The following is an 11,076-nucleotide window of genomic DNA, read 5'->3' on the forward strand; positions in this document are numbered from 1 at the left end:
GAAGGTGCCAGAATTACGCACCATGTTCATTTAACCAGTTCTTGGCACAATCAAATTGTCCGAAACACTATAATCATGATCAAAATCCGCAACTTACGAAGGTGCCAGTGCGTCAAAAAAAGGAAAAGATGACCGGAACGTTACAAAAACCAAAAACACCAACCAATATAGCTAGGCACCCGGCAGATCTGCCTCACCCGATATCTATAATAAGGCAACTTCGCTTTCTCGCAGCGATATGGATGACTGACTGACACAGTCTGATCCCTTCCTTTTTCATATGGTGAGCCTCCATTATTCCACGCGACAGCTTATCGTGGTGTCAATGTACTCTATATATTAAATGTTCTCCTGAAAAAAAAACTCAGCAGAGACACTTAAAGGAACACTAAAGGCACATATTAATTCAAGCTAGAGCGATAGATTGGTGCTCGAGAATCTCCAAGGGGTCAATATTATCGTGAGGAAAGCCTTAATAAAAAGAAATTGAAGTGAATGCAGGACATGATTAGAGAATCCCCCGGGACATTCAAGTACTTGTCGGATGACGAATGCACTCCTCAGTTAAATTATTTCACTAGTACTGAACCACTCAGTGCAAAAAAAAAGACATCCTAGTATTGAATTATAGGACGAAATAAAGTGCTACTTGTCCAGTTATATTTCATTTCTAGAAAAAAGAACTCATTGAAATTTCGCTGACAAGATTGCCGGTGCTCGAAAGGCTTCGTTTTCGCTCGACTCCACGCAACCCACGCTTTCGCGTTTTAGTAGTTCCGTTAGAGCGCAGTGCGGCGCTGGTTTTGCTGGCTCGCGGAATTCCAACAAACTGCAAGCAGCAGAGAACTCAACTGCCATGTGATGTCGCAGGGTGGCCGAACGCCCTCTATGTCAGTTGGCCAAAAAGCAGCTGCAGCGGCGAATCGATTGCTCTGTCTTGGCTTGGTGCCGCCGTTTGTTGGGCCCCGTTTTACTCTCCGAGAGCAGAAAAGGGTGGTGATGGCACATGCAACGTCACCACTCCCACGTTTGGGTGGGGGGGGGGGGATATTTGAATTTTAAAAATTCAGATCTCCCTTCAGACCCTTCAGAGGCAATTTTCCCGCAAACTCAAATCTTTTCTTTTCTCGAAACAAGCGTTTTGAGGTTACTGGAATGGTAATTAAACCGTACACGTCGACTTGGTATTTGCCTTTAGAGCCCTTATAGGACTGCTTACGTGCGGGAATGAGAAAGCTTTATAATCGCTTAGGTGAAATCATTGGTGTTTTAGACATACGTTAAAGTTCTTTCTGATGAATCAGTGTGTGTGTTTGGGTATACGTTGGCCACAGGCTGGAGACGTTCGTTCCATTGTGCTGCTGAACGATGAATTTTGTGTTATGCCCAATGGTAGGTCTGTCATGCCTATGTCGGCTTCTTTTGTATTCCCTCGCTTCGTCTTCTGCAGGTGCTTCCGTGGGCGACCACATTCCACAGCTGCCGCTGAGTGGACGCTTCGGAATGCATCGGCGTAGACACAGCACCGATGAAATACGAAGAGCAATTCGTGAGACGGTGACGTGACGTGTGCAATGACACATGGACTAAGCACACCACACTCATGATTTGGCGTCGGAAGTGCGTCGCATTATCTTCGGATGAAGATATTGATCTTTATCTGAAGATGAAGATCTTCGCTAGGCGCAAGGTGGCGCAACTGAGAGGTCAACATTTTCGTACGGTTCTTCAATATTCGCCACATCCACATCGTCGCCACTTTTCTGCCAGGTGCGCGTGTCGTGCGCATAGGCGCTATTTAATAGCTGCTGATAAGAACATTAGGCAATTCCCAGTCTTTCAGCTCCGCCATGATTACTTTGAGAGTATACGGTAGGCATTTATAGTCAATTTAGCGCAAGTGAAATTTCGTTGCAGTTCGTCTCTAAAGCACCCACTTTCTAACGAACTCTCGCTTCGCTTCCAAGCGTTTGAATATTACTTTAACCTATTGCATATAAAGCCGTACACCTCAAATATAGATCCCCGGACCTTTAAACGGCCCGCTCCCAGTCTCAATCATTCGTTTGAAACCATCTCCAACTTTGCTAAAGGGACAGTGTAGGGCCCGTATCTTTAGGAAGATGTCTTTTTTAAAGCGAAAGCTTTACTACGCCAGCCAGCGAGCCATTTTGGCTCGGCGCGCCGTATGCCGTCTGCAGGCAGCTGCATGCCGTATGCCATATGCCATGGCCGACGAACGACCTTGAGCCGCCGTTGCCTAGACACGCCGCAACCGCGCTCCAACAGATGGCGCCGCCGTCGACGCCACTGTACGCCGCTGCCATCGCCGCTCGCTCCATTAGATGTGCTCCACTGGGGTAGACGGAGAGGAGGTGTCGCCTCGCGGAGGGTATATATTGTTAAGATCTGCCCGCTGAGATGCAAGTTTTGCCATCCGGTTGCGACAGCGGCGTCAACTTTTCCTGGAACGCCACCGCAAACCTCTAGGCCCGGCATCCCTAAGTCTAGCAGGGAAGAAGTTTGGGCGTGTTGGTGTCGACTGTGTGTGGAGAACAATACGCGCGACCTTGACTCTCCGTCGCTGGAGCCAAGATGAGTTCGACGAAGCAGGCTTTGTGCCTGAACCCGCCACCGCCGATCTGGCCTGCTGTGAACAAGGGAGTCCCTGAGGGAACGTAGTTCGAGGCCCCTTCCCACGCGCCGTTCAAGATGCAAGACAATGGGCAACCGGCGGCCGCGCTGCGGGGTAAGCTCGGGGAATAAAAGGCACCTTTCCTGACGTAAGCCCCGAGTTCTACGAAGTCCGTCGGACGTCGGTTGAGGAGCGTGAACCTGTGTGGAAGTGTGTGTGTGTGTAACCCCTCGCGCAGAGAGGCGACTCGTTTACGATGACTGGACGAACGTTTCCCTCACCCTGGGATCGAGGGAGGACCGAGTGTTTATAAACCGCTGTTGTGCGGCTGCTCAGTGCACTTTCTCTCGCAGTCATGCTAGACTGATGAACTGCAACGTCCTTATGTAGATACTGTAAATAAACCCATATTCCTCGTTCTCGATGAGAAGCAGTCCTTCCCTTCGTCAACGTCCTCAGCGTGGATAAGTTGGACGACGGCATGGGCCAGCTACCTTCTAATTCATGCCCGCCTCCAATCTTGACAACTGATTACAAGCGATGGGATTGAGCCCCCAATCCTTACAACATACGCACTTTGCCTCAGTGTATTTTGTCGTTATGGAGAGCGCGAAAGAGACGCCAGGAGAACGCGCCGCATGACTCGAGAAGTGTCGTAACGAAGATGCGGCTAGAAGTCGTGCCACGTCCCAGAGTGACTCTTCAACAACAACTGTGTAAGAGCGTGCGAGACGGGGATCATAGTAACCGGGGTGCATATATCTCCCCAAGCCAGCGTTGAAACTGCGTTGGACGTTCTGGCTATCGGAATGCCTAGCCGAACTGAAAAGGAGTTGGTTGTCGTGACGTGGGACTTTAATAAAGACAAGAACTCTGCATTCGTCCAAGCTGCAAAGGAGCGGTTTCTACTGGAGTTGAGTCAGCTCCAACCTCAAACCACCACACATTGGGGAAGCAGTTTAGACTTGGTTTTACACAGAGCCTCGGCAGATACAGAGCACGTCGTCAGCACAGTGCAAACCAAGTCCCGCTACTTTACTGATCATCGCAGCGTCTTCATCGGTAAAAGGAATAAAAGCCTAGCCATTATCTGAACAGTGTGTCTTGTCGTGTCTATACAATAGAGCTAAACCAAATGCTTAAGCACAAGCTGACACCACAAGCGTGGCCATGCAGCTGTTGCTTTCGCAATTCAACTAGGGTTACCCTGAGCTAAACTACAGGCATTTTTTTTCTTGCGTCCTTATTGTCCCTATGTAATATATAAGCAGGAACAATGGGCCAAGAACACATTTAGTGACACCTTTGATGCGCCTATAAATGGATATTTTGATGTTTGTGACTATATGGGATTTTCAGCGCCAAGAAATGCCTTTTTACGTGTTTTGCCTTAGCCTTATCTTGTTTATAATGTTTTCAGCCACTAAGTAACTTGGCTGAAACAGCAATTGAGCAAATGATTAGTAAATAAGCATTTTGCAGGTGTAAGAGCTGCTATTAGATATCGACTTAGCGTACTTCTGCGCTTAACTTCCTTCTTTTTTTTTGCCGACATTATCGAGAAACTTGACTGCACTGGCACGACTATGGCCTAAAATGTGGGGCTCGTCTTGGGCGAGCTTGGGTTGGGTTGGGTGGGGTCTTGGGCTGGAGCTTTTGCTACTGAAATAACCATCATAGGTTCTGACCGGAGAACATTTTGCAATTCCAGAGGGAATTTGATCATTGAACATTCAGAAGTAGAAGTATGTCCTGCTAAGTTCGGATGCTGCTGACCACGTTTTTTTTTTCTGCATACAAACAAATATGTTCGCAACTGTGACAACATGAAACCCGAAAATTGTTATAGGGCTTCTTTGTCTGCTTTCACAGCTTTTTTCGTGGCGTCGCTAGTCATACTGAATTTCAGATAAATATTGCAGCCTATAAAACATGCCTCATTCTTTTTTATCGAGAAAATAAACTCAATAGCGCTAAATCGTGGTATTGTGGGTTGTGTTCTTTAGAAAATTATGTTTCATCCTAGCTCGCATCCACAGCGGTAGTTCTTATGAATTGAGCCTATAGATGGTCTAAAGCACAGTTTTCGAGGCTTATAATACATATCTTAAATGACAGCTTCAGTGGCTCCTTTAGGTGCCTAAAACAGCATTCTTTAGTGCCTAAACATCCAGTCTCTATGTCCAAGCCGCATATGCACGTGATATTTCCTCTTCACCACTGCTTCTTACCATTCTCCATCTAGCACTTTGAATAATTGTTCCAGGTATGCAAGGGATAACACTGGAGAGATTATATCTTTTTGCCTAACACCTTTCTTCACTGATATTTCTTTACTTGCGAAGAGTTAGGGTAGTTGCGGTCCATCTGCAGATATTCGCTGCAGGGATATTCGTGTGTGCTTGACTACTTGTCAGCCACACATATGTCCATCGCTGTTGGCGTCGCTGCCCAATCTCAAAACTTTTAGTAACCTCGTCGAAACATTTCCTGAGGCCCAAAGGCTGCTGGCTTAGGCTTCCTTGTCCGCCCACTGTTGATCGGTTCCAGTCTAAATCTTCCGCTGACGCTTTTATCTTCTTTGCGTTGGAGGGGTTGTTTAGATTTCTCCTTTGCAATGTTCTAGCTGATGAAATGAACGTAATAAATCACTAATCGTCCCTTTCCAAAGCCAGGTTTACGCGGGCTGATTAACGCCCAATGTTGCTATATTTATATCTGATAGGCTAATGTGTTACTCGCATGCATTACTGAAAGAAAACTGACAGACTTACAATTCCCCTATTCAATAACATCTTCCTTTTGTGCACTAATCTATTGACGTGGACACTCAACGTCATGAAGCGAGGCCTATGAAATCTCGCAAGCTTTTCCAGTACGATATTGTATGATCAGCTGTTCATTCGCCGCCTAATCAACATACATGCACTCGAACGATCATGCATGCCGGTGGATCCTGCACGCAAGCAAGCACATTCGCAGAAGCGCCTTACCGCATGACAGAATCCGTGATCGTGCCGTCGAATTACCGCAGGCAAATGCGCTTCCCATCGCTTCTGCACACCGTGTTCTTTGTCGCTCGAACATTTATAAATGCTTCCTAGGTCGTGCGCTTAAATGCCACCAAGCCATTGCGAGCTCCTCAGTGTCCAATCTGCGCGCATAGGGCACGTGCGGCGGAAGAATCCCAGATCTCTTCCGTTCACAACGTCACGGATGCTTTCCTGTTGCCGCAAAGACGCGATGATCGCAATTCTGACGTAGTACTTGCAGCCCGGCGCGTTCCGCAGTGTCGACGCATTTATCTTATGCCGACGTCATATGTGGGGTGTCGCTGGCAACGTTAGCCAAGAAAGAAAGATATTATAGAATGCACGAGCACGCAACCAATGGCATTCTGTCAGCAGTGAGGTACCGCACCGGGAGGGTTCTTCTCATAATTGAACTATCACTTATTGGAGTAGATTGATTAACGAACTTGTTATACTGAATTGAGGGTGCTCGTTTTTCTTGGGGAAAATAGCAACTGCGTTTTAAAATGCCCGATTCAGTGGTTTTCAGTGTGTTATGCCTCGCGTAATTATTTTTCTGCAATACAATGGTAACGCGAAATGTGAGAATAGCCGTACTATTACGCGTCCATGATCCGCGACACCAGCGGTCCCAGGCGTTATTCGGAAGAATTAACTTGTCGGAGGAATCAAATGTTGATCGTGGTGCTGCTTAACATGCGCTTTTGCGGACACCTTTCTCATACAAGAAATGCCAAAGGACGAACAAACTTTTATTGAAACCAGCAGCTTAGTTGGCTCAGAAATGCAAACAAATTGATAATTTATAAGACATTACCAGTTAACATTTCAACTCACGTATAGGGAGTGCTGAGTGCCTGCGTCACCTCCGCCGTGGGTCGGCCCGGCATTGCACTATCTCCGGGATCGGCCCACGTACGAGGAGTTTTTTTTTCTTTTGCTTACGACACGAAAATTTCCTTGGACGGTAGAGGTATACAGCTTTGCTCTGAAAATTATTTCAGGCCTAAACCAGCCCCGCGAACTTCCTCAAACCACCAGGCCCACTGAGCTCGGCTGGGAAAATTGCCAAGAACTGGCAGGCGTTCAAGCAGAGGTTCGAATTTTTTCTCTCTGCATCAGAACCAACCGTCAGGCCTCAAACGAAATCATGCAAGGCAGCATCTTCAGCTTAGCTTTGCAGGCAAGGAAGTCATTGAGATCTTCAACACGTTAGGCTTCGGTGAAGACGAGGACACGAATAACTACGCCACTGTCGTTAAGAAGTTTGATGCTTTATGTGCGGCGCAGCAGAACGAAGCCCGTGAGCGCTACGTTATCCGCACGTGAGTCCAGGCCCCTGGCGAGCCTTTGGAACCTTTTATGCGATACATTAAAAAGCCAGGCACGAACATGTAACTTTGGTTCACAAATGGATGCAGGGATTAGGGATCAAATTGTTTATGAAACTAACGATGAGAAAGCTCGGGAAATATTCCTGCCGGACACTACGCTAACATTAGTGAAGGCTGAGGAGGTTGCTAAAGCGGCTGAAGCGGCAGCGTCCCCGCTAAACATCTGGCCGCGGGAGGAAAGCCGGCTTCACACGATGCTTAAGTAACAAGGAAACAAAGTGAGTTGCCAAGACATTACAAGTATCCTATGCTCAGGCGCATGAACCCGCCACGAAGCTGTCCTGCATTCGGGAAAACACGCCGCAAACATAGCCTCAAATGTCAGTGCCCTGTTATTGAGTGTTGGACTCGCCGACATCCTGCCATGCACCGTTAGGCTCTCCATCTATGCCAACGACATTTGTATTTGGACGTCGGGTGTGACGCGACTGCAGCTTCGCGCGCGGCTTCAGAAGGCAGCCATTTTAACATCATCCTGCCTTCGAGAACAAGGACTTCATATATCATGTGGAAAGTGTGTAGTGGTGGCGTTTACCCGGACATCAATGTCTTCGTACGCGATATCCGTCGCCGGACAGCTGATCTCGTACAGTACCAGTCACAAATTTTGGGGGGTGGTCATTGACAGAAATCTCTCCTGGACCCCCCATGTGAATTAGGTGAGAAAACGCCTGACATGAATTTGCCATATGTTTAAGTTCCTAGCAGGAAAGACCCCGGGAGTGCCAGTACAATCTACGCTGCAACTGTACAGGGTCCTCTTTATTGGATTCCTGTGGTAAAGCCTACCGGTCATGTCCCACACCTGCAGAACTAACCTGAATATAATCCAAAGCATCAAAGCCCAAGCCTTGGTCTACCACGGAATGCGTCAACGACTGAAGTTATTGCAGTCGCTCAAGATTCCACTCTTAGAACACACACTACCATTGAAACAATGCGTGTGCACATGATACACTTCGCCCGGACCCCTACCCACCACCTAGCAAGCCTCCAAGTAGATAGGCCCCACACGACAGTCAGTGCGACTGTCTTCGCGCACCGTACATGCCTCTCTCAGTTCAGGCTACGCACCTGCAGCAAGACCTTCCATTCCTCCAAGGTGTATGCGCCGCATTGAAGTAAACCTTACAATCCCAGGACTTCAGAAAAAGTCGTACTTGCCGTCATCAGCACTCAAGCAACTAACTTTACTTCTCTTGTACGAGAAATACACTGACTGCACACACGTCTATACTGATGAATGAACTACATCAACCAATTCCGGCGGCGCTGAAGTTACGCCAACAATGAGAGTTACCCAGTGGTTCATGACTTCCCATGTCACTACGTCTACAGCTGCAGAGCTCGCGGCTCTCCGCGAAGTGTTTCATGTGATAAATGCTAAAAGTCCTAGAAAATGGGCAGTCTTCTGCAACTGAAGGCCAGCCTTGCAATGTGTGCAGTCATTTCTATGACATAGAACTCACGATCAGCTCTCATGTGAAATCGTGGAACTTGTCCATCACTTCAGAGAAAAAAGCCGTGATATCTCTTTTCAGTGGATACCAGGTCATTGCGGTATCATAGGAAATCATGACGCAGATAAGGCAGCTCGGACGTCAAACCGAGAAGACAGCTGCGTCCCCATTCCTCTCAAGGACCGACGCCGCGAGACAACTTGGCATTCTAGCACGCACGATCTCCTTAACAGAGTGGAATGCCGCACATACAAGGCGTATAAGACTGCACAGACTAAACCCGTCACTGCTACTCAGACCTCCGGCCAGTCTGCTCCTCTGTGTCGGTTGTTGCTTGGAGTTTCCTTCATGAATGCCTATTCAGCACTAATTGGAATGACTAATAGTCCTGCATGTGATATTTGCGGATGTGAGGAGAACATTGACCACTTATTGTGCCATTGTTCTCGATTTCAAGCACAAAGACGATCTTTTTCCAACACATTGCGGAACTTAGATGATCGACCTCTGAAGGAACAAACAGTGCTAGAGCACCGTCCCTATAGCTCATCGGCTCAGAAGGCAGTGAAGGCACTTTTGTGCTTTCTCAGAACACCTGGGTTCCGCGAGCGGCTTTAACTCAAGTACTGTCCGTACACGTCTCAACACCTTCTCTCTCCCTTCTATCTATTTCCCTTCTCCCTTCCCCCAGCGTAGGGTAGCCAATCAGACCCTTGACTGGTTAACATCCCTGCCTTCCTATATTCCTCTCTCTCTCTCCTCTCTCTCTCCTCTCTCTCTCTCTATCTCTATCTCTCTCGCAGCGCCCTAACCAGTTAGCTATCTGCTGCAAAAGATTTGTCGAGCTTGGCAGACTTCATGGCCATGACGATAACTCTGACATTTTGGGAGTGTCTCGCAGCGTGGCAAGCCCACACGACTGGACATCGAACGCCCAAATCAAGAACGTTCCGCTTGAATTCAAGTTCCATACAGGAGCGAAAGCAAACCTGCTACCCTTCGGATGCTACCGTAAAATTCGCTCAAAGCCGAACCTGAAACCAAGGAGTGTGGTGTTACGGTGGCGCTGTGTTCAAGCATGATGGCGTCATTCGCACAGAAATGTCACTGGGTAACCGTTGAGCCATCCTTGACTTCTTCATGGTGTCCAACGGGCATCAGGCCATCGTGGGCCTACAGGCCAACGAAAATCTTGGGTTTGTGCCACGCTTACACACAGAGACTCAAAACAGTTCTGAGCAAATCGCAAAGAACTTTCATCACTTTTTCACGGCAACCGGCTCCTTTGAAGGGTCTATCGAATGGTTCCACGTGACAACGCCACGTCAATCGTCCAAGTAGCCCGACGAGTACCGCTGGCTCTCCAGCAACCTTTGCGTGAAGAACTGGGATGCTTGACGCGCGCAGGCATCATAACCAAAGTCACCAAGCCCACAGACTAGATGAGCCCATTGGTCATTGTGCGAAAGAAAGACGGAACATTTTGACTATATATCGACCCCAGCAGGATTAATCGGTGTGTCGAGAGGGAACATTACACAATGCCACGAAGGGAAGACCTAGAAACAGAGTTAGCGAGCGCTACAGTTTCCACGCGTCTTGACGCGAATTCAGTTTTTCACTAAATTCTGTTGGACAAAGAAACCTCGCGAATTTGCACCATTGCAACGCCATTCGGGCGCTGCAAATTTTTGCGCTTTGCGTTAGGTATATCATCGGCGCCTGAAGTATTTCAGAAAACTCTAAATGAAATTCTTGGAGACCTTCCCGAAGTCAGAGTATACGTCGATGATGTGGTAGGCTGGGGGTCGTCGAGGCACAAGCATGACAGGCGCCTGCAGTCGGTACTGCAAGCAGCAGAACACGGCAGACTGACATTTAGCCCGAACAAGTGTTCCATTTGCGTCGGCAAAATGGTTTCTTGGTCACGTCATTCAAAAGGAAGCCATCAAACCTATCCCATCAATGATAACACGTATGGTAGAAATGTCACGGATGTCACCGCAGGCTGACAACTTCTTAGTACGGAGGATTCTAGGAACCCTGAATTATTCGGCAACTTTATGCCGCCATTGGCCAGGAGGACGACGCTCCTCAGAAATCTTATAAAGTCGAGTACTGCATTTGACTGGATAGCAAATCATGCTAAAGAGTGAAGGCAGCTTTGAGAAAGCTTAAATAGAGAGTCTTTACTAATCGTGCATGATCGAATCCTGCTCAATTTGGATTCCGTTCTTACTTGGGAACTGAAGACGGGCTTTCTATGTTATCAGACGATGTTTTACAGGTTTCTCCACACAGTCACGCTGTGCCCATGGTAGTAGCAACAGACGTAACGAAAGCTTATGACAATATAGACCATGAAATCATTATATCCAACCTCATCAACCTGGCACTCCCACCGCGGGTGATAAGATTCATCTACTCATTCCTTCAGAATCGCACATTTGCGATTAGAGTAGATGGAAGGCAAGAAGGATACTTCACATCGAACAGAGGTGTCCCACAAGGTTCGGTTCTACCTCCTCTTCTCTTCAACGTTTCTCTAATACCTC

The 11,076-nt window shown here is 47.7% G+C and overlaps 2 protein-coding genes across 2 annotated transcripts in view; one reads left to right on the top strand and one right to left on the bottom strand.

Annotated features, from left to right (window-relative positions):
* The window catches only part of LOC135912540 (uncharacterized), a 328,642-nt gene extending 327,094 nt beyond the window's left edge, over positions 1-1,548 (top strand). The window contains exon 8 of the mRNA XM_070533974.1: positions 1,451-1,548. Coding sequence (XP_070390075.1) covers positions 1,451-1,489 — 39 coding nt within the window. The 3' untranslated portion in view covers positions 1,490-1,548. The remainder of the gene's footprint in view (positions 1-1,450) is intronic.
* LOC135912529 (uncharacterized) overlaps positions 1-5,709 on the bottom strand; it is a 66,841-nt gene extending 61,132 nt beyond the window's left edge. The window contains exon 1 of the mRNA XM_070533973.1: positions 5,629-5,709. The gene's annotated coding sequence lies outside the window, so the exon portion shown is untranslated. The remainder of the gene's footprint in view (positions 1-5,628) is intronic.
* Positions 5,710-11,076: the final 5,367 nt, after the last annotated feature.

This window comes from Dermacentor albipictus, chromosome 2, assembly GCF_038994185.2.
Source record: "Dermacentor albipictus isolate Rhodes 1998 colony chromosome 2, USDA_Dalb.pri_finalv2, whole genome shotgun sequence".
NCBI classification, from domain to species: domain Eukaryota; kingdom Metazoa; phylum Arthropoda; class Arachnida; order Ixodida; family Ixodidae; genus Dermacentor; species Dermacentor albipictus.